Source organism: Thalassophryne amazonica, chromosome 5, assembly GCF_902500255.1.
Source record: "Thalassophryne amazonica chromosome 5, fThaAma1.1, whole genome shotgun sequence".
NCBI classification, from domain to species: domain Eukaryota; kingdom Metazoa; phylum Chordata; class Actinopteri; order Batrachoidiformes; family Batrachoididae; genus Thalassophryne; species Thalassophryne amazonica.
The window spans coordinates 90,541,369-90,567,817 of NC_047107.1; the positions used below are offsets into that span (position 1 = coordinate 90,541,369).

At 41.2% G+C, this 26,449-nt stretch overlaps 1 protein-coding gene across 1 annotated transcript in view; it reads right to left on the bottom strand.

The window, feature by feature from the left end:
- The window catches only part of srrm4 (serine/arginine repetitive matrix 4), a 227,973-nt gene that overhangs the window by 18,893 nt on the left and 182,631 nt on the right, over positions 1 to 26,449 (bottom strand). The window contains exons 3-8 of the mRNA XM_034170863.1: positions 20,250 to 20,345; positions 19,998 to 20,078; positions 19,884 to 19,910; positions 19,667 to 19,717; positions 13,708 to 13,791; positions 11,350 to 11,506 (exon numbers count right to left, since the gene is read on the bottom strand). Coding sequence (XP_034026754.1) covers positions 11,350 to 11,506; positions 13,708 to 13,791; positions 19,667 to 19,717; positions 19,884 to 19,910; positions 19,998 to 20,078; positions 20,250 to 20,345 — 496 coding nt within the window. The remainder of the gene's footprint in view (positions 1 to 11,349; positions 11,507 to 13,707; positions 13,792 to 19,666; positions 19,718 to 19,883; positions 19,911 to 19,997; positions 20,079 to 20,249; positions 20,346 to 26,449) is intronic.

Here is a 26,449-nt window from a genome sequence, read left to right on the forward strand (position 1 = left end):
ATCAAACATTTTGCCAAACTTTAGGACCCCTTCACACATAGTGTGAATTTGGTCGAATTGCACATGAAGTACGCATGAAGCAGGAATCGTATGCAATACGTGTAAAATTGTAGCTGCCTCGTACACCTGTTGCTACAACTATTTGCGCACACGAGCAGCTGAAAGACAGAGTGTGCGCTGTGCGAGCCCATTGAACCCTCTCGTGGCAGGTGTCAGCCAAATTCCAGGTGATATGCCCGAACGTCTAACACCGCTTGCATGGTACTTAGAAATTGTGTGTCCATTCGTACTGTTAACACAAAAACAGTCAGCAGATGATCACTGTCGAGCTGGCAGTGAAATTTGTCTGTGTCTCACGAGTGTGGCTTTGCAGACAGACACAGTGACACATTGGTGTGTGCACTGAACTGACGGGGTATGACCGCTGACAGGGTTTTCTATATCAGCAATATGATTATCAAATATTAATGCTTTTATTATTTAAACAGTTCTTTTAGTCAGACAGGGAAGATTGTTTTACATTTGTAAAACAATCTTCCCTGTCTGACTAAAAGAACTGTTTAAACAGTTAACTTAAGAAGACAGTATGAATTTCACAAACGTATTAATGCCTTTAGTTTGATGTACTGGTCTTTGATCTTGTCTTTGATTCTGTTCTCTATTTTCATATATACATATATGCATGTGTGAGAGTCAGTGGTGGGCACAGATAATCAAAAAATTAACTTCGATAACAGATAATCAGATAACTGAAAAGTTATCTTTGATAAAGATAAACCGATAAACCACCCAAAAATGTATTGGACGTTACAGATAATCAATACTTCCAGTGTTATCTCTGGTACATTTGCAACTACTAACAAACTGAAATTGAGTTTTAACAGCACGATCGCTTTTGGAAACGACAAAAGACTCAAACAATGAGTCAGCATTTCTATGTTTGAACATGCTGCCCCCTGCTAGAAGCTACATGGCTACAGCACTAAAGCACCCTGAGAGCAGTCACAAAGCCAGCTCTCTACCAATCACAATGCTCCGGTCAGGTGGAGGTCTTGAAAAATAAAGGCATCCTGACTTATGGTTTTGTGTGAATACTGATAGAATAACTCCATTAATGTTAATTCTGTCATTTGTACAAAGTTAAAATATAACATATATCTTTTAATGTTGAATAATGCACTAATTCTGAGGTTTTGTAACAAACACAGACAGATTGCAAAGGATTCTGGTAAAATGTGCCTCTGCTATACACTGATTGGTTCAATCATTCATTATGTAAACCAACACGTTAATGTGACGTGTGTCATGTGTTGGTGTTTACAGATAATGAGATAAATGTGCTTTTGTAAAATATTCCATTTTTTATTTGTAAAAACAGGCATTTTTACGGAGCCCTGGAAGTGTCATCGCAAAATGTTTACATGTGGAGAGAATGTGCGCACGTTTTATGATGTTGTAAAACGTGCACTCAATATTGTTGACACATAAATGTTGGCTTTACACTGTGTGAGAGAATTTTTTGGACCAAGTTTCAGGTTAATCGCGCGTCCTGCATCGTGTAGTGTATACATGAAGTAACAAGCTGCATTTAACATCTGACGACCACCTTCTGGGGCCTGTACTACGAAGCGGGGTTAACTTACTCAGATGTAACCCAGGGTTAACCTCTTAAACCGGGGTTGACAAAACCTGGTTTTCTCAAGTGGTGTTAATCGGTACTACGACGCTGAATAAGATGTTGATTTGTTGAACCTGTGTTAACCTAATCGGAGTTTGTGCGTGTTCACATAATCAATCAATCAATCAATCAATCAATCAATCAATCAATTTTTTTATATAGCGCCAAATCACAACAAACAGTTGCCCCAAGGCGCTTTATATTGTAAGGCAAGGCCATACAATAATTATGTAAAACCCTAACGGTCAAAACGACCCCCTGTGAGCAAGCACTTGGCTACAGTGGGAAGGAAAAACTCCCTTTTAACAGGAAGAAACCTCCAGCAGAACCAGGCTCAGGGAGGGGCAGTCTTCTGCTGGACTGGTTGGGGTCTGAGGGAGAGAACCAGGAAAAAGACATGCTGTGGAGGGGAGCAGAGATCGATCACTAATGATTAAATGCAGATGGTGCATACAGAGCAAAAAGAGAAAGAAACAGTGCATCGTGGGAACCCCCCAGCAGTCTACTACGTCTATAGCAGCATAACTAATGGATGGTTCAGGGTCACCTGATCCAGCCATAACTATAAGCTTTAGCAAAAGGAAGTTTAAGCCTAATCTTAAAAGTAGAGAGGGTGTCTGGTCTCCCTGATCTGAATTGGGAGCTGGTTCCACAGGAGAGGAGCCTGAAAGCTGAAGGCTCTGCCTCCCATTCTACTCTTACAAACCCTAGGAACTACAAGTAAGCCTGCAGTCTGAGAGCAAAGCGCTCTATTGGGGTGATATGGTACTACGAGGTCCCTAAGATAAGATGGGACCTGATTATTCAAAACCTTATAAGTAAGAAGAAGAATTTTAAATTCTATTCTAGAATTAACAGGAAGCCAATTGAAGAGAGGCCAATACGGGTGAGATATGCTCTCTCCTTCTAGTCCCTGTCAGTACTCTAGCTGCAGCATTTTGAATAACTGAAGGCTTTTAGGGAACTTTTAGGACAACCTGATAATAATGAATTACAGTAGTCCAGCCTAGAGGAAATAAATCATGAATTAGTTTTTTCAGCATCACTCTGAGACAAGACCTTTCTGATTTTAGAGATATTGCGTAAATGCAAAAAAGCAGTCCTACATATTGTTTAATAGCACTTTGAATGACATATCCTGATCAAAAAATGACTCCAAGATTTCTCAGCTATTACTAGAGGTCAGGGTAATGCCATCCAGAGTAAGGATCTGGTTAGACACCATGTTTTTTAAGATTTGTGGGGCCAAGTACAATAACTTCAGTTTTATCTGAGTTAAAAGCAGGAAATTAGAGGCTCCATGTCTTTATGCTGTAAGACAATCCTGCAGTTTAGCTAATTGGTGTGTGTCCTCTGGCTTCATGGATAGATAAGCTGGGTATCATCTGCGTAACAATGAAATTTAAGCACTACCGTCAATAATACTGCCTAAGGGAAGCTGTATAAAGTGAATAAAATTGATCCTAGCACAGAACCTGTGGAACTCCATAATTAACTTTAGTCTGTGAAGAAGATTCCCCATTTACATGAACAAAGTTGTAATCTATTAGACAAATATGATTCAAAACCACCGCAGCGCAGTGCTTTTAATACCTATGGCCATGCTCTAATCACTGGTAATAAAATTTTATGGTCAACAGTATCAAAAGCAGCACTGAGGTCTAACAGAACAAGCACAGAGATGAGTCCACTGTCCGAGGCCATAAGAAGATCATTTGTAACCTTCACTAATGCTGTTTCTGTACTATGATGAATTCTAAAACCTGACTGAAACTCTTCAAATAGACCATTCCTCTGCAGATGATCAGTTAGCTGTTTTACAACTACCCTTTCAAGAATTTTTGAGAGAAAAGGAAGGTTGGAGATTGGCCTATAATTAGCTAAGATAGCTGGGTCAAGTGATGGCTTTTTAAGTGATGGTTTAATTACTGCCACCTTAAAAGCCTGTGGTACATAGCCAACTAATAAAGATAGATTGATCATATTTAAGATCGAAGCATTAATTAATGGTAGGGCTTCCTTGAGCAGCCTGGTAGGAATGCGGTCTAATAAACATGTTGATGGGCATAAAAGGGGCAGGTTGCAGCATACGTCACCATTTTTCAATAATGGCGCGGTCACCTTACTTTACCGAAGAAGAATGCACGATTATTATGCGGAGCTACGAGGAATTTAAATTAATGTTAAGGGGGAAATCGAACACATCGTCTGCCAATAAAGCAAGACAGGCTTGTTGGCAACGTATTGCTGATCGGGTAAATGCGTAAGTACAATTCAATTGTTCTCCAAATCTGTTACAGATGATTAACCTGTGGAATGCCTAATATGTGTCAAAAAATGACCTTCTTTCATTAATTACGGCCAGATGTAACACGATTCAGAAGTGGGCATAGGCCTACTAATAAATGTTAGGTTGATTTAATGTTTCCTAAATAGGCTACCTTGACTGTATGATTGCTATTCCTAATCCTGTCAATATTTCAGATGCAATAGCAGTGACAAACGCACCTGGCAGCAGGTGAAGATGAAATATAAAAACATCCTTCAGAACGGTAGGTTTATATTCATAGCTTGATAAGCCCCACTTCGCCTAATTAATGGACATGCATTAGACCTATTTTGATATTAGTAATTACCCGCAGTTGCATAAAACCCTTCTTTGATTTGCATTGCGGATAAATGGCCATGGAAAACGACAAATACATCCAACAGTTAAGATAGAGCAAGTACTACCTTGCAAATCATACGACATACAGTATTCTTGCTCAGATGTTCAGCATCACCGATGGAATACATAAATTGTCCACTGGCAAAACAGGCACAAGGCACATTATCTGCTCGATTGTCGGGGCATTACTACACTGTAAAAAATGACTTTTTTGTACAGGAAAACGCTGGCAGCTGTGGTTACCAAGGAATTCCTGTAAAACATACAGCAGCACAGTAGATAATATTACAGACACAATATGTATATGGATTTACAGTGAATGAACCATGGCTGACTCACATTAAAAGAACTGTTAAATCTACAAACAAGAGCTCTCTTTTTTCTACATTTAACTGCTGTATTTTTTTACAGGAATTCCATGGTAACCACAGTTGCCAGTGTTTTCCTGTAAAAACAGCAGTCTTTTTTTTTTACAGTGTACGATGGGTGATGTTACAGACTTCTGGCCCAATCAGCTGACAAAGATAACGAATTCCCTCGGCTGAGAATCTATATCTTTCATAGAGAATATCGTCCGGGTATGTCAGTGGATTCTGGCGGTCTTTAAAAACCCTCGCCCTGCGAAGAGAGCCCCTCACAATTTGTGCCCCAATATCAAACGGATCATCCAGGTAGGCCGGCATTGTCTTCGGAGTGATTGAAGGTGACTGCGCGGTACTTATAAAGGGAGTGGTTAAGCGAAAACCTCAAGCTAACCTAGAACATAACCTGCTCGGAGCAGGTTTGGCACGCAGCGTAAATTGCCATGGCAGCATACCTCGATCAAAACCTATCCACCTTTCGTAGTACGGGTTAACCAGGAAGTTACTCCACACGTCATCAACTTACTCCCGAAGTTACCCTGATAAGCCAGTAACCCCACTTCGTAGTACAGGCCCCTGATCGCCGATCGTATGGTCGAATGAAAATCAAACCTGTTTGATATTATTCTGGTCGGCCGTCGTGAGGGTATCCTGCTGCTGCAGAGCTACAAGTGTCCAACTGCTCGCACTGTGCCTGTGCAAACACCGCAGAGCTGTCTTGTAATGTTTTTATTTTTGTTGTTGTTTTGTTTTGTTTTTAAACTTAATTTGTAAAAAAAAAAAAAAAGCCATTTGCAAAGCCAAAAAGTTGATTTGACAACACTGCCATCTACTGGTGCCCAGACGCTTAGCACTTAGAGCGAATACTGCCATGAACACGACTGGCCAGTAGATGGCAGTAGAGGCCTTGAAATCTTTCCAAAACAAAATCCCAGATAACCCGTCTGCTACATTTAAGATGCGTGGAATTTAACAAACGCAAATACAGTAATGTCTACAAACCAAGAGAATATATTCACAAAGGTTTTAGGCACTAGAGTTTAATGCTGCTGTCCGTGGAGCCTGAACAGAGTGTCTGAAATGCATTTGTCCTGTCATGGACACCCTGTCCTACCCATAATGCACTGCTGGGCTCAGCATGTGCTCACAAAACCTTAAAAATTAGAACATTATTTTAAAACTAAAACATATATTTTCACTTTATAAAACTTCAGACATGACAGTAATTTTAAATAACTTGTCCAAAATTAGTTTCATTAAAATTTGAACCATAAGTTAAAAATGTATGCCTCTGGATGACTTGGGTCATCAGTATGGTGTTAAAGGAAATTTTTTTTGTTTTGTTTTGGTGACTAGTTCTCCTTTGCCTGCAGAGGTAGAGTGGTTTTCCCTGGAAGTATCTCTCTACTGTTTGCAGAGGGTAGAACTATATCTGTTAGAAAACTTTTAACAGGTAGGTCTCAACTGATTTTAAATTTTAAAAATGTTTGCTGTTGTTCAGCTGGGTTTACTGCGTTACTGGTCTAAAAGTTATCGGAGGACAATTCATCGGAAGATAATTAGTCCGATAATGGTTTTTAAAGTTATCTAAAAAGATAACCCGATAACAAAAACATTATCTTTGATAATTATCTGTTATCGGATTATCGGAAGTGTGCCCACCACTGGTGAGAGTTCATGTACCATTACTCTTTTAATTAATCATTCATTGTCAAAGCAATCATATACACATGGAACTGTTCAAGTAATCTTTTAAAACTGAACGTTGTTATCGGAGGACTAGGAGACTGGAGGCTTAAAGCCATAACAGTTTTCATATCAACATGAGACCAGACTTTGTGTCTTTTCCTTGTTTTGTCCTATATGCTTGTATGTAACTTTATTCAATAAATAGGAGAGGCAGATGGGCGGGGCCCTTCAGAGCGGAAGAGATGGTTGTTGGCGAGGGGTCATGCTCGTTTGCTCTCTCCTAATCAGGAAAAGAAATTCATTATTCTTTTCTACAAGAGTCAAGACAGAAGTCAGACTACCAGAGCAAGAATTTTAGCTGAGGAAGCTTCTGCGATTTGAAGCGAAACATCCTTGCATCAAGCAACCCAGTCCAGTCGAAGATTCAAGCTTCTCTACTACCAAAAGCAATTCAGTGTCTCCTGCATGATTATTTTCTGTGTTAACTGAGTTGTTCTTTTCAGGTCCAATTCTGAACAACTCTGACACTGCCTACAGGAGCAGCTGTGGTTCTGGATGTCCCAGCTGGGAAACGCATACCGTGTTTGGATGGACATGAATTAACAACTGTCCACTGTGACGCATGTGTCTGCTTGCAGTCATCACATGGACATACATGAAAACATATATTGCTGTTGCAATGGGCTGCAGCGAGTGCGTGCATGCCGCGCACATTGACAGGCTGCCACAGGTGATCCGGACCATGTGATCTGAATGTCACGTCACCCACGTGAGCTCTGTCCCACATGATGCAGTGTCTGTTCTGCGGCGCGCCGTCCACAAGACACACATGTCTGGCAGGACACGTGTGGGGCTGGCTAGACATGTTGCCAGTAGATGTGGACATGATAAGTGTGCCCTGCGTCTCATTCATGTCATTTCATGACTGTACATCTGTGGCCATGGGTCATCTACAGAGGAACAGATGGATCATACTTGTATTGTCTGCTTGGTAAGAGGGATTCAATAAAATGTGCTGTTTTTATATGGTGTGTGGTTGTATTTTTTTAATACGTCCACATCCTTCTTGATATCAGGCATTTTCCTGCACCTTTCACAGGACAGCAATGGGAGCTCAGTGGTAAAGTTTCTGACTGGCAATCAGAGCTTTTGGAAAGTTCAGGTTCGAATCCCGTGGGTGGCATGTATTTTTTCTTTTTTTTATTTTTAGAGCTGCTTGCACTGTCTTCCTGCATGCACGAAATTGTCGCAGCATGTATTTTTTTTATTTTTTATTTAGATTTCTTCACAGCAGCTGTGTGATGTGGTGTACACATCAGCTGCTCGCAATGTGTTCCCACATGCACTAACCATTGCAGTGGCATCATGCATGTTTTCGTGGTTCGCTCACACGAGCTGTTCCACTGTGAGCTGCCCTGAGTTGTACTTATTCGTACTATGTGTGAAGGGGCTGTTAAAGACCTTTAAACCTTTTAACCACTATGCAAGTATACCATTCATAAAGTTGTCTGCTATTATTAAGATCAGTATTGGGACAGTCTCCATGGAGATTCAGGTTTATATTCCCATGATGGATGACATCACTGAAGGCCACAGACCGATAAGTGCCAAGTCATCAAATGCAAATAAATGTCACATCCCAGCTATATTAAATAATTTAAGGCACCTTTATCTCAGGAATATGCTGAGCAAGCTGTACACCAAGCAGGAATCCATAATGTTAATGATCATCATCTATAATGGATGATGATCACTTTGCAAAGTTATGTTTGTATATCTAGGTTGTGCTGTTCTACCTTGAGTTAATACATCATGGGTTCAATGCTACAGCAGAAAATTCTGCATATTCACTCTTGAACGTTAGCACTGCAACTTTATGCTAAGTTGCTATGGTAGGAACTTAACCATCGGGAGCAGGGGTCACCAGCCCTGCTCCTAAAGATCACCTGTCCTGTGGGTTTCCCAGCTCTCCCTACTCAACCCACAGGTGTGCTCAGTCCTCAAGAGACAGGAAACACCAGACTTAACTAAGGGCCCCTTCACACATAGTACGAATGTGGCTGAATTGCGCACGAAGCAGGAATCGCATGCAATACATGTAAATTCGTAGCTGCCTCCAACGCCTCGTACACCTGTTGCTACAACTATTTACACACACCAGCGGCTGAAAGACAGAGTGTGCACTGTGAGAGCCTATCGAACCCTCTCTCGGCAGGTGTCGGCCAAATTCCAGGTGACACACATGAACACCTAACACCGCTCGTTTGGCACTTAGAAAATGTGTGGCCATTTGCACTGTCAGCACGAAAACACTCAGCAGAAGATCACTTTTGAGCTGGCGGTGAAATTTGCCTAGTGCCCCTACAACTGTTTGGTTGCAAAACAGTAACGCACATGTGATGTCCCAGATTGTCAACTCCCCTGCAACACGTGCTGTGCATGTGAATCGCGCATATGTTGCGCCCCCCCCCCATCCGCAACATATGTGGTGTATGTGCTGCGGATGGGGGTGGGGAATAACTAAATAGCAGTAAAAATAACTAAAAAGAAATGATCACATAACACAGACACAGTGGCACGTTGGTGCGTGTGTGCTGAACTGACAAGGGGCACATTCACGAACAGCTGTTGAGATCTCCAGTTCTACACGTCACAGCTGGGGAACACGTACCGTGTTTGGACTTGACATGAACTTACAACTGTTCACTGTGACGCATGTGTGTCTGCTTGCTGTCCTCACATGGGCATACATAAAAACATATATCGCTGTTGCGATGGGCTGCAGCGAGCGAGTGCACGGTGCGCACAATGACAGGCTGCCCCGGTGAAATGGACGGTCAGATCATAACACGCAGTGGGCGATCTGAATGTCACGTCACCCATGTGAGCTCTATTCTACATGACGCGGTGGCTGTCCTGCGGCATGCCATCCACAGGACACGGGCCGGACATGGGCGTGTGGCTGGCTGGACATACCAGGCCAGTAGATGTGGACATGATAAGAGTTCACTGCTTCATTTATGTCATGCCATGACTGTACATCTGTGACCATGGGTCATCTACAGAGGAACAGCTGATTCAGATGGTTCATACTTGTATTGTCTGCTTGATAAGAGGGATTCAATAAATGCGGTGTTGTTTTTTCTGGTGTGTGGTTTATTTTTTTAAATACGTGTATCTCCCTGTTGATTTCACCGCATTTTTCTAAACTGTTTAAAAGACTGCAATGGTTAGTGCATGTGGTAAAGTTTCTGGCTGGCAATCAGAGCCTTTGTAAATTGCAAGTTCGAATCCCGTGGGTGCCATGTTTTTTTTTTCACAGCAGCCGCACGATGTGGTTACACATGTTCCAGCTACTCGCACTGAGCGTGCACAAACCGTCACAGCAGGATCGGTCACACCTGACCACCATGTGTCCCTCCCAACATTAGCTCGATGTTTTTGTGGTTGGCTCATATGTCAAAAAAATTCACAAACGGATTGAAGCCAGATTTTAAAAGTTCAGGTATTGGAAGCACCATACTTTAAGAAGAAATAAGCCTGAGACTCATTAATGCTAGTGGTTATACGAGGTCTGTCAATAAAGTATAGGTCCTTTTTATTTTTTTCAAAAACTATATGGATTTCATTCATATGTTTGTTTTTAATGGCTGATGAGAGATTTTGAGGTGATACTGTCGCTTTAAGGACTTCCCACGCAGTGGGACGTCGCGCAGCGGTCCCAGGTGCCGTCGTCAGCCTGTTTCAAGCTGAAAACCTCCACATTTCAGGCTCTATTGATCCAGGACGTCATGAGAGAACAGAGAAGTTTCAGAAGAAGTCGGTTTCAGCATTTATCCGGATATTCCACTGTTAAAGGAGATTTTTTTAATGAAAGACGTGCGGGCGGATTGCAGCGTCGGCTCGCAGCCACTGCGATGCTCCGCCACAGGAAAAACACCTCCGTTGGAAGCCTTAAGGACAAGTTGGAACATGTCCAGCTGTTAAACAATTTCTCATATACTCACTCTAGTGAAAGCCATCAAAAGCCGCCTGGATTTTACAAATGGTTATCAACACGGAGTGTTTTTCCTGTGCCGCCACAACCGCGCCGGCTGCGTCCCGACACGCGGACCCGTCCGCACGTCTTTCATTAAAAAAAATCTCCTTTAACAGTAGAATATCCGGATAAAATGCTGAAACCGTCTTCTTCTGAAACGTCCTCTGTTCTCTCACGACATCCTGGATCAATAGAGCCTGAAATGTGGAGGTTTTCAGCTTGAAACAGGCTGACGACGGCGCCTGGGACCGCTGCACGACGTCTCGCTCTGTGGGAAGTCCTTAAAGTGACAGTATCACCTCAAAATCTCTCATCAGCCGTTAAAATTTTCACCGAAAACCAGCTTAATTTTTCGAACCGTGTCCACTTCAATGTGTCTCACAGGTTATAAAAAATTTTGATCAAACAAAGCGCCAGTCTCTCAGCAACTTCTCAGACAAAGGAATTCCGACGAGGGGCTGGACGACTCCTCCCACAAGGAGTGCTCACAGGCGAATGACGTAACCGACAGGCGTGGAAAAACTCACGCATGCGCACGAGGGTTCAAGCATGTCTGACGTAAAAACATATGAATGAAATCCATATAGTTTTGAAAAAAATAAAAAGGACCTATACTTTATTGACAGACCTCGTACATGCATAGAATATATATTTAAATAATCACAGACATATTTTTTATTATTGGAGGTGTGAATTTACAATTTTTACTCCAAAACCTCATACCATATACGGTAGCTACATTTATAAAACATGATATTTCAAATACCTACCAGATTTGTATAAAATGACAAGGGGGACGAATTGGCATCTAAACAGCATTTTGACTTCCATACAGGTATTATATTTTAATACATTGTTGTAGAACTGAGAGACCATACAGACCAGCTTTGCTAACGTTCCAAAGAGTACTTACAGAGTTTGAGAGGATGGAGCGATAGTTTCGAGCCGTTTTACACACTGATTTGGTTGTAGGTTTCCACTCCATTTGCTTAAGCACTGCATTGGTTTCCTCTCCAACAGCTGGAAGTTCATCCATTGCGTAACGTACCACAGATTTCTGCAAATGATGTCTGCAAGATAGTTCTGCCTTTAGATGTCAAAGCAGCACATCATTAAATAAATACATGCATTTGAACAGCAATAAAAGACAGCGTGATGCTTTTGAAGGTGGATCCTAATCACAGCAGAATCATTTCGTTCTATCACAATGCTTCTGGATTCCTTAAATATTCCTAGTATCCTGTTGTGGAATGATGAAAAAGTGTCCTTGAGTGGTTGTGAAGGTGTTTTTAAACACTGGAAAGACAAGACAATGTGGGATCAGGCTTCAAAATGCCAAATGACTCATTAGTATGACAGCTGTAGAAATCTATTGCTGCCCCAGATCCAGAGGCATCATTAATCTGGATGATTTCATATAGGATTGGTAGATTTTAGTCATTCAGCATCAGCTATATCTTTTTATTCATTTATATAGTGCCAAATCACAACAAAGTTGCCTCAAGGCACTTCACACAAGTAAGGTCTAACTTTACCAAACCCCAGAGCAAGCACACAGGCGACAGTGGTGATGAAAAACTCCTGATGATTAGAGGAAGAAACCTCAAGCAGACCAGACTCAAAGGAGTGACCACTGCTTGGGCCATGCTACTGACACAATTTACAAAACGAATATACAGGAAATTTTGCCAGTGCACATATATCACCATATGAGCCTAAATGACTAATCCTAGCCTGGGATTGAGTCTCAGACACTATGACACTTCACAAGATCTCAAGGTAGTCAGGGGAACTTCACCCTGGATCAATGGTTCCCAACTCTGGTCCTCAGGTAGTCCTCAATGTGCACATTTTTACCTTTCATTGCACTGCCCAAAGCTGATTAGCTCATTCAAGTGTCTGTTAATGCTTGACTGGCTGTTCAGGAAACTGGTGGGGTTCCTTGATGGTCTTGGTATCAAGCGGTGGGGTTGTGACCAGAATATCTTTCATTCAAATCCCCGTCAGACGTGGAAAATCACCAAGGGCCATTGGGAAAGGTCCTAAATCCCCAAGTTGAATCCCCACTTGATGTGAGGGATCATTGCGAAGCAGTTTGAGATGCTGATTCAGATGGAAAAGTGCTATACAAATGCAGTCCATTCATTTTTGCTGAAACCAACCCACGCTCACATTTTTTTTTTTTTTTACTCATTTTAGACACAGCTATTTGGGGATACCCAGTTCAAATTTGGGTTAGTGTTTTTCACATCATCATGGTGTAACTAAGTGGCATATATTGTGCTTCTGATGAGATTTGAACTCCAGATTTCTCGCTCATGAGGCGGGCGTGCTACCAGATCAACCAGCCTTACCAAAGGAGAATCTCACCAGCGAAGTTAACAAGAACTGGATTTCAATCTGGATTTTACCTCGAAATAGGAACAAGAATCAATGCTCTCTTTACTAATTTGGATGGTCTTTAGAGAGCCTTCGGTTTTAATTTTAATTTAACCTTTATTTAACCAGGTTAGTCCCATTGAGATCGAAATCTCTTTTACAAGAGAGACCTGGACAAGTATAAAGTTTCAAATTCACCTAACCTGCATGTCTTTAAATGTGGGAGGAAGCCGGAGCACCCGAAGGAAACCCACACAAAATCGATGAATCTAACCCCGCTCAAATGAGCTGAAATACACTTCTTTGGGAAGGTCCAGTTTATATTTAGTGAAAATATGATAAATTTTGTTCAAATTATCATGGGTACAAGACAGTGTGACTGAGGCGCACACACAGACACACACCCAGGAGTGAAAGGCTCCATCCCTCACCTGGCTGTATGGCCGACAAGGGATAATAACTGAAGTAAATTTGAGCAAAGTTCCCGATTTGATCCATTCATGAGAAGAGCAATATTGTGTGTTCAGCTTTAACTAGTTATTATCCGAGGATTAATTATGCCTTTTGCAAGTATCTAGTTGTTCCACTATGTGCTAAAAATCATTATTCATAATTATTCAGTGTAGTCGATAAAAATAGTCAAAAATAACATCTTTCATCTTTCCACAAAGCTATGCTTTTGCAGTGTCGTTTATAACTAAGTGCATCGATTTGTGAGTGAAATTTCTCACTTTCCTGTGAAGCCCTGATAAGGCTTCAGATCAGGAAGTCACCTCTGCCTTATCAGTCATCGATGTGGCTTGACCGAGAAGCCGGCAGGCTCCTCAGCCTGATAAGATAAACTGAGGATGAGGAGGAGGTGGAGGCTGAGGAGGGGGAAGGACCCCATTACCTGTTCTTTGTGGAAGACTGGCAAGAAGAAGTGTCCGAATCTGACCTCCGATAGCGCTGTCTCCTGCGTGAGTGAGTCCGTGAACTGACAGAAGCAACGGGGAGAGAAATCGACATTACATAAGAATTCAAATGTGCAGGTAAAAAAATTTATTAATCACAATTAATCAACACAAATTTTGATATTAATTATGCAGATAATAAGTAGCGTGTTTCTGAGAAATTCAAAGCACCAGATGTGTTCAAATAGCTTGTACCTATAACTACATTCTCTCTCTCTCTCTCTCTCTCTCTCTCTCTCTCTCTCTCTCTCTCTCTCTCTCATCAACTCCAGAGATGGTCGTTATCAATGGTTTCTGAAATTCTCTAACAAACCCATTTGTCACTGGTAACCATGCCAAATTCGGAGTCACTTAAATGACTTTTCTGCTCCTTTCTGAGTCATGATTCTCTTGACAAAGTTCATTACAGGTTACTTCTCCATTCAAGACAGATTTCCATTTACAGCTGTGTGAACTTTGTTGTAAAGAAAATGTGCATCATTACTAAAGATGAAGAAAGAATGCATCAGTGCTGTAGATTCTGCACTCCTCGCACTGATGTGATGATATAATTAATGATTTTTTAAAGCTATTTACATTGTCTGTTGAATTGTTGTACCATCTGCTATTATTATTATTATTGTTGTTACTAGCGTGTCGTCCATGCAGATCCACAGGCTCTACATTGGGAGTGTTTATGAAATAGCAAAATTTTCCAAGGATAGTAATAAATTATGCAAAGTTTCTATAATGAGTTGGAATGGCGTGTGAGTCCAGAATGTTTTTAAAACCTAATACCTTAGTCTTTTGAAGAACTCAATCCTTTTATTTCCTGTTAATTTTGTAATTTTTAAATGATAATTTACTGTCTTAATGTATTTCTTGTTATCATATACACATTATTATTATTATTATTATTATTATTATTATTATTATTATTATTATTTTTACTTCTATTTTATCATTTGATTTTTCAGTGGACAGCAATGGAAATAAGTGTTTTCACTTTCTTTTGTCATTCATGTATTTTTAACGCATTTACAATTATACTTACATTATACCTATAATACTTACATTGAACTTACTAAATAAAGTCACGCGCGTGCACACACACACACACACACACACACACACACACACACACACACACACACCCACACACACACACACACACCACACACACACACACACACACACCACACACACACACACACACTTTTAATATATAGATATTTGCCGCCCCTTGCTGGAATGGCATGTGAGTCCAGATGTAAATATCAATGTCCATCGTTCAGTGTTGTTAGATAATATATGTAGCTTCTGTAAAAACATTAATCCTCTCAACATCCAGTTTTGGCGCCGTTCATCCTTAATCACAAATACATAAGCATACTAAACAGCAAATGTCAGCTTTCCACAGTTTGTGCATGATCAAAATTGCACGCACAGCATTTTGTCTTTGCTGCAATCTGCTGTAAGCAGGTGCTTTTAATTTGACAAACAGAGACCTGGCAGAAGACATTTAAAGCATTACACATTTCACTCATAGTAACAGCAACATGACACTTAACTGAACTGAGTAAACCAATTGAACTACAAAAACACAATAAATCAATAACACTAACAGCACTGTTAATCTAACATGAACCACAATAACAACATTTAAAACCTCAAAAACATGAATTACCATAGTGCATTGCAGCACAATGTCCATTGTTTACTTGTTAGCTAAAATTGCTCATTTCTCAAAAAGTATTTGTCCTGTCAATTTTCCATTTTTGCAGCATCCTTGACCCAAAATACATATGCATGCCAAATGGCAAATGTCAGTTCTCCCCGGTTTTTCCATGGTCAAAGCCATACACACATGCACACGGAGGCCACTTGAATATTATAATATAGATTACATCAACTACTTATATGACTGGCAAACAATTGCAGTAAAATAAACAACTGCAGTAAAATAAAGCAGCTTTATCACATTAATCTTAGTACAGAAGTGAAAACTGAGTTACTGTTTGCTTTCTTTGTTGTCATCTAAACAAAAGCATTCAAGTGTAACTTTATGCTGCAGCAACCATCCAGAGGTGATGAAATTGAGGAATTAATCTAAAATAGGTGCTAAAAATCTTTGCTCTGCTTCTCTGCACAACCCTGCAGTGGTTTTGTCACGACACAGTGCTAAAACAAGCTGGCAGATAGCTCAAATGACCAATACACATAAACAGAGAATCCAAAATGGAGCAGGTTGGCATGCACAAAGCCAACACTGATCCTTTAAGAAATTGTCAGGATCTGCCCAATACTGTTACCATATTGGTGCATCCCTAACTCATTTGATTTTCAGTTTCAATGTTCAACTTATTTTCATTCATATAGTGCCAAATCACAACAGAGTTGCCTCAAGGCACTTCACACAAGTAAGGTCTAACCCTACTAACCGCCACAGCAGCAGTGGTAAGGAAAAACTCCCTCTGAGGAAGAAACCTCAAGGAGACCAGACTCAAAGGGGTGACCCTCTGCTTGGGCCATGCTACTGACACAAATTACAGAATAATTCACAAAACGAATATACAGGAAATACTGTTGGTGCACAGGACAGAAGGGTCTCCAGCACAAATACCACACCCATCTCTGGATGGAGCTCCACCTTAAACAGAGAGAAAAAAACAGAATCAGGCATCAGAAAGACAAGAAATACTGTATAATTTGCCAGCATTAAACAACAAGAAAATCAGAAGAAATACTAAGGTGATCGCCGGCCACTAGCCCTAAGCTTCACTAAAAGACCCATAATTTAGATAAAGTTGAGGCTGCGGCCCGCTCCGTTTCCTAATAAAATGAATTAAAAGAGTAAAAAGTGTAGAACTATACTATGCCAGTATGCTAGCCATACGAAAGGGAAAATAAGTGAGTCTTAAGTCTGGACTTGAAAGTCTCCACAGAATCTGACTGTTTTATTGACACAGGGAGATCATTGTTGTTGTGACCATTTTTTATAAAGTGAAAAGCATAGCAGCAGTTATTGACCATAAGCACTGCACTCTTAAAAGATGAGATTTTGTGTGTGTGTGTGTGTGTTCAGTCCAGTCAGAAGGGAGGCATCACTGTCACAGGCAGGTGGTATTTCCCTGTAGTTGGTGATGGCCTGGATACCGTGCCACATGCGCCGTGTGTCCCCGCTGTCTCTGAAGTGGCTGTGGATGCTCTGACCGTGTGCGTGCTTTGCCTCTCTGATGGCCCGGGACAGTTTGGCCCTTGCTTTTCTTAGAGCTGCCTTGTATCCTGCTTTGAAGCCAGAGTCTCTAGCCTTCAGCAGAGCATGCACCTCTGCAGTCATCCACGGCTTCTGATTGGGACGCGCGCTGATGGTCTTGGAGACAGTCACATCATCTATGCACTTGCTGATGTAGCCAGTCACAGATGAAGTGTACTCCTCCAAGTCTATGGTGTTACTGTAGGTTGCAGCCTCCCTAAACATTTGCCAGTCAGTGTGCTCAAAGCAGTCCTGGAGAGCAGAGATGGCTCCTGATGGCCAGGTTCTTACCTGCTTCAGAACCGGTTTTGAGCATCTGACGAGCGGTCTGTATGCTGGAATCAGCATAACAGAGATGTGATCTGAGTATCCGAGGTGAGGGCGGGGCTCTGCCCGGTACGTGCTGGGAACGTTCGTGTAAACGAGGTCCAGTGCGTTCACTCCTCTCCTTGCAAAGTTCATGTTGGTGGAATTTAGGGAGAACTGACTTGAGATTCACATGGTTGAAATCTCCAGCAACAATAACCAGTCTGTCAGGGTGTGTGTTTTGCAGTCCACTGACAGCGCTGTACAGCTCACAGAGCGCACCTTTAGCGTTGGCAGCGGGTGGGATGTAAACGTTGATGATCAGCACTGTGGTGAATTCCCTCAGGAGATAAAAAGGTCTCCATCTGATGACCATGAACTCCACCAGAGATGAACAGTGACTGGAGACTAGTACAGAGTTCTTGCACCATTCTGTGTTGATGTAAACACACTGTCCTCCACCGCGAGTCTTACCACACAGGGCTAAGTTTCTGTTGGCTCGAAACGCGGCTAGTCCATCTAGCTGAATGGCGGCATCGGGAACTCTGTCACTCAGCCACGTCTCTGTGAAGACAAAGACGCAACAGTCTCCAGATTCTCGTCTTGTGGTTCTCTGAAGTCGGATGCAGTCTAGTTTATTCTCCAGGGAGCAGACATTGGAGAGCAGGATGGATGGGAGAGCTGGTCGAGTTGGCTTTGTTGTTAGCCTAGCATGAACTCCAGCCCACTTGCCACGCTTCCGTAGTCGCGCGCACCACTTGCGGTGCCCCCTCTGTCAGCCACCGGCTTCTTCTGGGGAGGTTGGGGGTCTGGTTGCTGTAGTAGTCCGAAACCACGCAGCGTCTCTCGCAGCTCATGATTTACAGTGTTGCTTATTTGTTTTCGGTGATGCAGCAGTGTCTGTCAGTCGTACACATAGACACAGGTGGTTCTTATGTCCATGTGCCAAAGAATTTGAGGAAAAACACACATAAATAAACAAAAAGCACCAGCCAGTGAAGCCAGTGAAGAGATGTCAAAATGGGTGTAATGTGGTCGAACTTTCTGTTTCGTGTTAAAAGTCTGGCTGCAGCATTTTGAACCAACTGGAGACCCCTAATGCTGGACTGCGGTAAATCAGAAAATAGAGCATTGCAGTAGTCCAATCTAGTCCAATCTATTTGATTCAGTTGATTGGACTGCTGAGACATTCTGAGAATTTCTAGGATCCCCAAGAAGTAGCTGGACATCGTAGCCAGCCTATACTCAGATACTGTGAGCGCTGGAACAAGCAGGTACAGAAGCTCTGTACTTTCCAGTGAAAATTGACATTCATCAGCAATGCCTCCTGGTTCCTGCACTTGTCAGCACTTTCATGAACTGGGTGTTGGGGAGGGTTGTGAAAACCAGTGGCTTCGGTGCCTCTGTTGGCGAGGAAAGGTGTAGCCACCTTGACTTTGCAGACAATGCTGTGATCCTTGAGGAATCAATGGATACTCTGAGTGCAGCGCTTGAGAAGCTGAACAAGGAATCAGTGTGTTTGGATTTGTGATTGTCACTGATCCAGGGTTTCAATGACTGTCTGGACTCGGTCAAAGTGTATCTGTGTGCAGTGAAAGCGCTGAACATGTACACACATTCTTTTATCTCTGCAGTAACGTGCCGCCAGTCTACCGTAGGACCTGTAATGATAAATAATGCAGAATTCAAATATGTCTTTCCATTATGACTCCTTCACTGTTCCGGAGCTGAATCATTTTCCTGTACCCGGGCACTGCAGTCCAATCTGTCTCACCTGCTGAGGTGTATTTGAACCACATTTGGAAAACAGACAGAACATGATATAAATGAAAAGAACATGATCCAAACACAAGAAGAAAAGAAACTGTACAGTGCCACATATTTCTGTTACAGGAGGTAGCAACTGAACTTGGCTCTGTTGTTCTAAGCAACACCTTCCACTTCCAGATCACCAAATCATAGACTCTGTGTATAATGGACTAACTCTCCGTGGGTTAGTTTTGGATGGTGCATCTTGGCGGTTCCTGATTTTGCCCAACACACAGCCAACCTAAATACTGTATGTCCAAAGGGTTGGGTAAGACTGGTGCAACCTGGGTAAAACAGATGAAACCCAAACAGATAAAACAGATTTCTTATCCCCCCCCCTTCTCAGCACTTTTTGCCTCTTTGTGGCTCAGGCCTTCAGTCTTTCTTCTCTTTACATGTTTTTTCCTCTCAGTAACATAAAGGCCACGCTCGCCTTTATTCTCTGTTCGTGTCCCAACATGATCAAGAAGAGCAGATGGGAATAACTCAAAAACAAAGGTGTGGGTTTTGGCGAGCGGATGCTTCTGATGGCACAAACACACACTGACCTTTTCTTGTGCTTGCGCTCATCCTTCTTCTTACGTCTTAGCCTTGAATAGCTGGTGGGATGAAAGGGAATCGTCAGCATCAAGGAGTTTGGACTTTAAGGTGGAATTCCAACAATCTCGCTGACAGATGTCCGAGATGTGACAACTGTTTGACTCCAGCAATAATGAAATGTTTTAACGTGTAGAAACTACAGACCAGCTTTAAATCTACTCGTACCTGTGTTTTGACTTTCTGGATGTGTACCTGGAAGTGAAAAAAACAAATGTCAGAGCCCAGAAGGTTGATTTCTACATTTATTTTGTCATTGTTGCTGCAGTGGTCAAGAACTACCGATGGCGCTTGCTTTTCTTGGAACTCTTCTTCTTCTTTTTCTTCTTCTTCCTCAGTGGTGACAGGCTATGAGAAGGAGACCTACATGAGGAGAACAAATAGACATTATCTCCACAGAGTGCTCCCCCACAGATGAGGAAATCATCACTTTTTGTCCTCCTGCTCACCTCTCAATAACTCAACCCCCCCGGCAAAGATAAAGGTGTCTTAAAATAGACCTGACTGCAGGGTCGGCTCATTCTGATAACTGACCTTTTCCTTTTCTTCTTCCGCTCGGCCTTTCTCTTCTTCTTCTTCTTCTTCCCCTTGGGTGCTGGCCCAGGGGTAGGTTGCTCATCAAAGTAGGATCTACAAGCAGAGAAGGAACAAAAGTGATACACATCTGTTGCCATTCCAAGGACATAAAACACATTTATGTGCACATTATAGTTACACAGTCTCAAAGCTGTAATGACACTACTATCATTTTGTTCCATCACATTAAATGAATAAGGATTCACAGTATTGTATCATCCATTTGATCAAAATGTATATTTTATGAAAAAAAAAATAAGAATTTGGAACTATGTTGGTAAAAGCTGAGACAAGATGCATCCTGGGATGCAGATTGTGTTTGAACGGGTACATATGCTAATGTTAGCTTCATGGAGCTGAAGAAACATGGTAAATGGGAGTTCTCACCCACAGAATAAACTTTTAAAAATAAAGTAAATTAACAGACCATATGTACTTTGTTTGTGGGGGAGGTGATGGTCTAGATCCTTGGTTCAAATCCCCGCCTGACTGGAAAATCGCTAAGGGCCCTTGGGCAAGGCCTTTAATCCCCTATTGCTCCCGGTGTGTAGTGAGCGCCTTGTATGGCAGCACCCTGACATCGGGGTGAATGTGAGGCATAACTGTAAAGCGCTTTGAGCGCCTGATGCAAATGGAAAAGCGCTATATAAATGCAGTCCATTTACCATTTACTGATTAATGTCGAACAGTATATCTTTCATAAAATTGATTTGACAATTGTAAGATTTTCATAATTTTTTCAGTATCTATTTTTTCACCATTATTTACAAATATGATTGCACAGTACTGTAAGTATAATTTTAAAAAATAAATGCTTATTAATGTTAAATTCTTAGGTACTGACTTGGGTCAGATTCTTTGGTTTAAGAAGCATAACAAGATGAGTTATATCATAAAATGCAGCACTGCCGATTTGAGACTTGATTTATGCTCCTGTGGTCATAAAAAAAAATCTTACGACCACAGGAGCATAAATCAAGTGGCAAAATCAAGAGCCTCACTTTCTGGCTCAGCTCTGTATTCACCATAACGGTCCAGTACAGAGTTGGCAGTATGTCAGATGCAAACCCCAATCCATCTGTAGAACTCACACTCTTTCTTATCCCCACTCATGAACCACACTGTGAGGTACTTGAAGTCCTTCACTTGGGGCAGTAATTCTTCCCTGATGCAGAGGGGATAATCCACCCTTTTCCAAAAGAGGACCATGGTCTCAGATTTGGATGTACTGGTCCTCATCCCAGTCACTTCACACTCATATGGGCTGAAAACAAAATGGCCACCACCAGCTATAATAATCGCCCATAACTCCCATATTACTGATGTTAGAAGGATGATTTTGGTGTCTATACCTATGTTTTCAGGGTCAAGGAAGGCATTAGTGCTAACAGAAATATGAGTTTTGCATTACAAATGTGCAAAAACAAAATGGCCACCTTAACTGTTTTCATTAAATACTCATAACTTTCTTGCTATTCAAGCTAGAAGGATAATTTTGGTGTCTACATGTATGTTTTCAGGGTCAAGGAAGCCAAAAGATTTAGGATTTTTTTTTCAACAGCAACGCATGAAAACATAATGGCCACTGAATATCATATCACCCCAATAGAGCGCTTCGCTCTCAGACTGCAGGCTTACTTGTAGTTCCTAGGGTTTGTAAGAGTAGAATGGGAGGCAGAGACTTCAGCTTTCAGGCTCCTCTCCTGTGGAACCAGCTCCCAATTCAGATCAGGGAGACAGACACCCTCTCTACTTTTAAGATTAGGCTTAAAACTTTCCTTTTTGCTAAAGCTTATAGTTAGGGCTGGATCAGGTGACCCTGAACCATCCCTTAGTTATGCTGCTATAGACGTAGACTGCTGGGGGGTTCCCATGATGCATTGTTTCTTTCTCTTTTTGCTCTGTATGCACCACTCTGCATTTAATCATTAGTGATCGATCTCTGCTCCCCTCCACAGCATGTCTTTTTCCTGGTTCTCTCCCTCAGCCCCAACCAGTCCCAGCAGAAGACTGCCCCTCCCTGAGCCTGGTTCTGCTGGAGGTTTCTTCCTGTTAAAAGGGAGTTTTTCCTTCCCACTGTAGCCAAGTGGGTCGTTTTGACCGTTGGGGTTTTACATAATTATTGTATGGCCTTGCCTTACAATATAAAGCGCCTTGGGGCAACTGTTTGTTGTGATTTGGTGCTATATAAAAAAAATTGATTGATTGATTGATTGATTGAATGACATCTAAAGAAAGAAAACTAAACAAGTAGGATTTTTCCAAAACTAAAACACAACCTTGAATTAACATTGTGAGACATATGTTAACACTAGTGCCAGTAGTGGCCATCTATTTAAATTCTCACTTCTTCACAAAAATACATATACATTGAAATGACAGACTCAAATACTACATAGAATACTAATGTCCTGTATACTATTCAAAACTGCCTTATCACAATATTACATTTAGTCATTATAAAGATACTGCAATCATAAAGCTCCAGGACATACTCACATTGCCTATTCTAACACATAGTCAAGTAAAAGATGTTAAGATGTGAACTTAAGGGCCCTGTCCAACTGGGGAGAGGATTAATTGCGCATGAATTGAGTACATAAATTACGGGCGTTCGTTGTCGTCTGAAGCAAAAATGGCTAAAAATGACAAATGTCCCAGTATGAATTATGGATATATTAATAATGTATAGTGAATATATGATGAACAATCACGGTTGTATAACGCATGTAGTGAGGAAACAGATGCGACACATTGCGATTATCACGGCAGTATTACGGGCGTTCGTTGTCGTCTGAAGCAAAAATGGCTAAAAATGACAAATGTCCCAGTATGAATTATGGATATATTAATAATGTATAGTGAATATATGATGAACAATCACGGTTGTATAACGCATGTAGTGAGGAAACAGATCCGACACATTGCGATTATCATGGCAGTATTACAGGAATCACAATCAGAATCAGAATTTCTTTATTGTCCCGAAAAGGGAAATTAATGTTGCAGCAGGAGCACACAAAAGACAAGGTACACAAAGATAACAATATTAACAGTGAAAATAAGACCCAATTAAAAATCTAAAATCAAAAATAATAAAAAAAAATAAAAACAGTACCCATACAATGTCAAGTATTCAATCCAGAGTCCATGCCAAAAACAAAGTATTGCAAAAGTGCAATATGTGGATGTGCAAATAAGCAATAGTAGTGCAAAATAAACAAGAACATCAAAGGCTAATTGCCATTAAGTAATAAAATTGCACTAGGGATAAACGAGACCTGAAATCTTTTGGTCCTCCTCATAGGAGCCCTAAAACGATGGCCTGAGGGCAGAAGCTCAAAGAAGCTCAGGGTGTATTATGAATGCATCACGCACGTGTTTGCACATGCACGGCATCTGCATTGTGGTCATAAAAGAAGCACACTCGCTCCTTTCGGCATCACTATTCACACCAACAATACAGCCTCTGGAACAATTGCTGGACTTGGACAAGTTGATTGGAGTAAACAAGCAGTGAATAGGGCGAGTGGTGATGTCAGCGGATCACATCAGAGCGCAGCTCGTCTGAACGATTATAACAAGAAGTTAAATCTGTTATAAACATAGGAATAAATACTGTAACAGCTGCAGACAAGAAGTAAAAAACACGAAACTGTTTTATCAAGCCTTGACAATGTAAACAAATCAAATAATTACCTTTTTAGACGGCTCAAAATGCTTTCTGCTGCTTGTTAGCCATTCGTGCACACGAGCGCAAACGGCTAACAAGCTGCAGCTTCCTGTGATTCAGGAGGTGATTAGAGCCGTTTTCAACAGCCAATTTGCAGAATAAAATGATTAATCCGCCACAAAATAATTATTTTATATAGGCAGTATAGTAGAGAAGCTTGAATCTTAGACTGGACTGGGTTGCTTGACGTGAGGACGTTTCGTTTCAAATCGCAGAAGGCAGCATCCAGTGCAGAGCGCGTGGCAGCCAGTAGAACAAAGAACGGCATCCAGCTGTGAACACAGTGCATCTGATTTGCGTCCGCCCAGGGTCGGACTGGGAACAAATTTCGGCCCTGGCATTTTTCCTCTGGACCAGCCCACTACTGGCCCGACGAATCCACCCCCAAACACGCACACCCACCCGTCCATACCGAACCCCCAATGAACAAATACTATACACCCAAACACCATGAACACACACCTAAACACACACTTTCACTGTCATTTCACCTTGATCATAGTACAAAACGCGGACCCGGCGCCACGAGGGGGCGTCCTGATAACATTAAAGGCAATTACCTAATTTGACGAAATTACAAGTTTAAATGACTATATATATATATATATATATATATATATATATATATATATATATATATATATATATATATATATATATATATATATATATATAAAACATCATGAGGTTTATGTCACAGAAATCCTACTTTACAATCACACTGCAGTCATTGTTAAATTGTTTCCTTTTGCATTTATAATAAACACTTGTATTTATTTAGTGTTTGTTTTTCTGGTTGAAATAAGATATAAATAATCTACCAGACTTCAAAAAATATACGTTTCCATGTTATTTTATTTGTATAAAAATAAATGTCTGAGGTTCCTTATGTTAAACAAGAAATTATCTAATCTGAAATAACAGGTGGTTTTAATACAGATGAAAGGTTTCTAAAGAACCACTTATTGATTTATTTACCTATTTTAATTACAAGTGTTCTAAACCTTTTTAACAGTAATCAGAAATTTTGAGGTAACAACAACAAAAAAACATTTCCAATGATTTTTCTTCAGAAAACTGTTCTATAAATGAGCAGTCCTGTCACACATTAATGTTTTGTAGAGATCAGTGGTTTCTGCCACAAGTCTTCCGTGTTTTGGCCCGACGCGTCGTTCCTATTGGACAATGCGAAGGTACATCAATCAATCAATCAATCAATTTTTTTATATAGCGCCAAATCACAACAAACAGTTGCCCCAAGGCGCTTTATATTGTAAGGCAAGGCCATACAATAATTATGTAAAACCCCAACGGTCAAAACGACCCCCTGTGAGCAAGCACTTGGCTACAGTGGGAAGGAAAAACTCCCTTTTAACAGGAAGAAACCTCCAGCAGAACCAGGCTCAGGGAGGGGCAGTCTTCTGCTGGGACTGGTTGGGGCTGAGGGAGAGAACCAGGAAAAAGACATGCTGTGGAGGGGAGCAGAGATCGATCACTAATGATTAAATGCAGAGTGGTGCATACAGAGCAAAAAGAGAAAGAAACAGTGCATCATGGGAACCCCCCAGCAGTCTACGTCTATAGCAGCATAACTAAGGAATGGTTCAGGGTCACCTGATCCAGCCCTAACTATAAGCTTTAGCAAAAAGGAAAGTTTTAAGCCTAATCTTAAAAGTAGAGAGGGTGTCTGTCTCCCTGATCTGAATTGGGAGCTGGTTCCACAGGAGAGGAGCCTGAAAGCTGAAGGCTCTGCCTCCCATTCTACTCTTACAAACCCTAGGAACTACAAGTAAGCCTGCAGTCTGAGAGCGAAGCGCTCTATTGGGGTGATATGGTACTACGAGGTCCCTAAGATAAGATGGGACCTGATTATTCAAAACCTTATAAGTAAGAAGAAGAATTTTAAATTCTATTCTAGAATTAACAGGAAGCCAATGAAGAGAGGCCAATATGGGTGAGATATGCTCTCTCCTTCTAGTCCCCGTCAGTACTCTAGCTGCAGCATTTTGAATTAACTGAAGGCTTTTTAGGGAACTTTTAGGACAACCTGATAATAATGAATTACAATAGTCCAGCCTAGAGGAAATAAATGCATTAATTAGTTTTTCAGCATCACTCTGAGACAAGACCTTTCTGATTTTAGAGATATTGCGTAAATGCAAAAAAGCAGTCCTACATATTTGTTTAATATGCACTTTGAATGACATATCCTGATCAAAAATGACTCCAAGATTTCTCACAGTATTACTAGAGGTCAGGGTAATGCCATCCAGAGTAAGGATCTGGTTAGACACCATGTTTCTAAGATTTGTGGGGCCAAGTACAATAACTTCAGTTTTATCTGAGTTTAAAAGCAGGAAATTAGAGGTCATCCATGTCTTTATGTCTGTAAGACAATCCTGCAGTTTAGCTAATTGGTGTGTGT